The sequence below is a fragment of the Rosa rugosa genome, chromosome 5 (assembly GCF_958449725.1).
Source record: "Rosa rugosa chromosome 5, drRosRugo1.1, whole genome shotgun sequence".
NCBI classification, from domain to species: Eukaryota; Viridiplantae; Streptophyta; class Magnoliopsida; order Rosales; family Rosaceae; genus Rosa; species Rosa rugosa.
The window spans coordinates 51,914,430-51,919,214 of NC_084824.1; the positions used below are offsets into that span (position 1 = coordinate 51,914,430).

The following is a 4,785-nucleotide window of genomic DNA, read 5'->3' on the forward strand; positions in this document are numbered from 1 at the left end:
TTATGTGTTTTACTGATTGTCAAAAGTGACGAAATTACACAGTTGTCGCTTTTCCAATATGCAACGCAATTGGTTCCTCGCATATCACAAATTGTGACACTCACAAATGTGTTACCAAAAACTATATGCGAGACTTTATATTTGTCAATATTTTTAATATATGAGGCTTTGTTTACGTCGCATATTCCATATGCGAGGTTTGGATGTTTGTTGCATTTTCAATTGGCAACGCAATTCGTTCCTCGCATATGACATCTTACAAGACAAGAGAGTGCGTTACAGAATGCTATAAGCGAGAATTTATATTTGTTACAATTTCCAATATAGGAGACCTTGTTTACGTTGCATATTCCGTCTGCAAGGTTTATATGTTTGATCAAAAATTTATATGCGAGACTTTTCTTTGTTGCAAAAAATAGCTGCGAGGTTTCATTTTTGTTGCATATATTAATATGTGACACATATGCATTTGTTGTAGAAAATTATATGTGTGGCTTCTTGTTTGTCTCCTATAATTTAGTCGAGGAACTTATTGCGTCGCATATTGAAAAAACGACAACCCTGTTATTTCGTCGCTTTTGACAATCAATAAAACACATTACGCGACAACTGGTTGCGACAACCCAACTGTGTCGCATATTTAATTAAGCGAGAAATTTAGTCTTTTTACGACAACTCTGGATTGTCGCCAATATCTTTATAAAGATATGTCAAATTAGCATAGTTGTCGAAAATATAAAATGCAAGATTAAATATTTGTTGAAAAAAATAATAGGCAAGATCACATATAATGTTACATATAATGATTTGCAACATATGCAAAAGAATCATTGTTTGTTGCAAATGACTTTAAATGAGGGCTAGATTGTTTGTCTCATTTGATAATTATTTATTTAAAAATTTCAAAATAATTTGAATATTTAAAAAATTAATTTATTAATAATAATCAAAGATTTATTAAATCATAAATCAAATAGAGTTTACAAAATTCTACCCAAAAATAATAATAGCTAATAAAAAGAAAAATTGTTTGCCAAGCTAGATTTAGCATAAATCCTAATCCAAAAATTACTAAAAATGATTTTATGAATCACAAATCTTTCTCCAAATCCTCTGTTTCAGAATTATCTCCATTGTTTTGGACACCGTCTTCATCTCTTCCAAAGACATCATCTTCTTCACTGTTGGGTACTACGATATTCATGTTAATGTTTTCTGTATCAGCAAAGCAGCCTTGACTATTATTCATCAGGAACTTCTTCAACATTGTCATTAGCTGTGTATTTTGTGACCGCATAGTGTCCACAGTTGATTCAAGCTTCTTCACTTTATCTTGCATTACGTTCATCTCAGAACTCACAGCTATTGAAGATGTAACAGTTGGAAGCTCCATGGGAGGAAACGAGCCTAAACCACGAACTCTTTTTCCCTTCCTTCCACACTCTTCAGCCATGATTGGAATCTCATCACGCGCAGTAACTTGTACAGATTCTGGTGGAGTACCCTCTGGTGCCTCCAGGGTTAGTTTCTCCTTATGCTCTTCTCTCTTATTTTTCAGTCGATCCTACAAATATATATATATATATATATATATATATATATATATATATATATATATATATATATATATATATAAACAAAAATAAATAATTTATTTACTTATATATTTAAATAGTAATTATTTTCCCAAAACTAATACGACTTTAACAAAATTGATAACAATACTTACATATTTATCACGTGCAGCATCACTAACCCAATTGCTATTTGAATCTTGATACATAGCTGCCCAATTGTCTATGAAAGACAAAGGATTGCCCTCCTGCAATTTAAAAAAAATCTCCCAAATTAACAATTATTCAAGATAACATTTTAATTAACTCACTTGAAACTCATTAAATTTACCTTGGCTGTCCTCAAAGCATGTTGAATGAAAGGCATAGCTCCGCCACGATGCGTACTCCTTTGTCTTTTTCGGCTAGTTGAATTCTTCTCACATTTATCCTTTATAAATATTGTGAGGTTAATTATGTACTCTAAAATTTTTAATCAAAGCATAAAACTGTAATAATTCTTTTAAAAAAACATACAACAATAAAAATATTTTGAAAAAATAAAAGAGTATAGAATACATACAATATATTTTGGATCGGTGTAGAGTTTATCACATAGCCAATGCCACTCCTTTGTCGATCTCTCACCCCATAGATCAGGTGGAGGATGTGTGGCTCATCCCCGAACAGGTGTGCCACATTTTTGGTAGTGATCGTGCAACTTCCACTTGAATTGAGTATACGTCGAGCGCATCTTATCATCCACAAAATAGATAATTTTTGGATGATCTATTTCCACTTCAAAGTGTACCTAATTAAGAATAAAAATAATATAGTATGTTAGGAACAAAAAATATTAACTTTGCATTAAACCACTTTGACTTAAACTTACCGTCAATCCCTCTCGTAGTGTCCTCTTAATATTTCCTGGAATCTTATTCCATCCGCGGTAACATACCGGAGCTCGACTTCGAACCCCGATCAATCCCTATAGCAGTAGTGAACTTCTTATTACTGTACTCAGTATTTGGGACCCAATGCTCCTGGTCAAATATTATCTCCACCTTCTTGTTGCCATTGCTAGCAATCATTGAAGGAATTGTGTCCTAAAACAATCATTTTGATGTAATTATTATTGTAATTATTATTAATCAAAAGGGCAAGTTTATTGTTCATTGCTTATATTTAATATTTGATTGAACAAGGTCCGAGGAATATGAGTTAAAGAGAAAGTAATCTAAAGAGTTAGATATGTGAGACCTTTACTCTTTCACACTCTTATCCTAAAAGGTTCCTAGTCATAGGATTATCACTTGGACATTGATAATCAGGAAAGACTAGCACATACTATGTATGCTCAATATGGAGGATGATATGTCTCTTGTCATTTGTGTAGAGACACTAATACAAGTATGTGGGTGCTCTTAACTTAAAGAGTACACTGAACGCGATCATTAGAGTTCTTGTATGGAGTCTTACTTACATGTCAAACTTGAACTCTAAATTGCAATAATACAAATTAGTCCTTTGACCTGAGACACCATAGTTGTCTTATGAGTGAATGGATTATCTCTTGATGATGCAATAATATTGTGTCCCTTAATGGATATAATAGATGCATTCATTGGTATAATCAATTCGGTCATGGAGACATGTGAGTGTACAACAAGGAATCTCTATCCTTAAGTAAATAAGGTGTATGTTCAAAGATGTGATTCAATGAGTCTTTGGCCAAAGCATTGAATGAGATTTAAAAAGGAGTTTTTAATCACATTCTAAGAATCACATAAGAATGAAAATCACATTAGGGGATTGACATATCAATTCCATACCCCGATGATGTGATTTAGAACATCGTGTTAGAGAAGGACCGTATTGTATTGTAATTCCAATTGAATAGGTTCTTTGTCATTCTACATTAACTAGGGTAGTCATGATATGTTGCAAGACGTCACTCATGACTTGTGAAGTCCCCGAGAATTAATAAACATTTATTATCCTAATAACAAGGGAGAATCAAAAATGGAGTTTTTGATTCGTAAACAAAATAGAATGGTTTCTATAAACTTCACTGCCTTGTTAATTAGAACCTAAGAGATCGCACACCATATAAGTGGATCCTTGAGATTGTATATGAAGAAGATTAAACAAGAGTTGGTTATGAGCAAATAATTAATTAGATTTATTATTTGAACATAATTAGGATTTTCGGGTAAAACCGAACCTATTGGGCCTAAACGATTGTCGGGTTTTTTGGTGTGGACTTGGGCTTCACTAAATGAGATTTAAATGAAAGCCCAAGACACATTTTTAGTGCCCAATAACATGTATGGACCAGCCAAAATATTGGCTTTATGAAAGTCAATATTTTTCTTTTAGTAATTGGAGTTATTTCCTATTATATAAAAGGGAAAGCATGGACAAAGAAATAAGTGTGTCTCCACACTATTATTTTCAGATTAGAGATAGAGAAAGAGAGTTCTCTCTTGGTCCATTTTTCAGAAATTAAAGGAAAGAAGAACACTTGCATAATTTCTTCTTTTCTTTCATATTTCTTCATCTCTTGATTCACTTGGTGAAGATCCTTAGAGGCCATATATTTTTGTGGCTTTACTTGTTACATCAAGGAGGAGATTACAAGCACAAGAAGGAGTACAAGAAGGAGTTCTTAATTCAAGGTGCTTCAAGGTGGAGGAAACACACACAAGGAGAGATCAAGGAGAGGAACTTTGGTGGTTCACTTGGATCGGATTAAAATCACGCTCCAAGGGTGAGTAGAACATAAACTCCCTCTTTGTTCTTCCTTACTATACATGCTATGTTTATATACATATCACAATAAGCCAAGATCATGGGTTAAAGGAATGAATTTTATGTTTAGTTAGTAGTTTAATTGTTAAACCTATTCCGCACTAATTAAAAAGTTTTGAAATCCATCCATTCCTTCAATTGGTATCAGAGCCATTGGCTTAATTTTGGTATGTTATAAACATGGCTAAGTATGTTGGTTGATGTGATTTTCCAAAGCTTAGAGTAATATGTAATTTAGATCATAAAATTTGCTTTATCATAAAAGTTATGAAGCATGTGATGTAAGGTAGATTTTATGATAGCTAGAAAAAGTTTCTGGAAATTACATGTAGGAAGTGTTTTAAGTTTTATGAAGCTTTGATGCATATGAGATATGTATTAAGGGATTCTATATGTTTCTTAATTAAGGTGTTAATCTTAG

General features: G+C 32.6%; 1 protein-coding gene across 1 annotated transcript; it reads right to left on the reverse strand.

Moving 5' to 3' along the window:
• Positions 1-1,090: 1,090 nt before the first annotated feature.
• LOC133711864 (uncharacterized) lies at positions 1,091-2,644 on the reverse strand. The gene is made up of 4 exons (XM_062137946.1): positions 2,512-2,644; positions 1,906-2,036; positions 1,730-1,822; positions 1,091-1,564 (listed from the first exon to the last, which is right to left on the reverse strand). The coding sequence occupies exons 1-4, from the start codon at positions 2,642-2,644 to the stop codon at positions 1,091-1,093; spliced, it is 831 nt and encodes a 276-aa protein (XP_061993930.1).
• Positions 2,645-4,785: the final 2,141 nt, after the last annotated feature.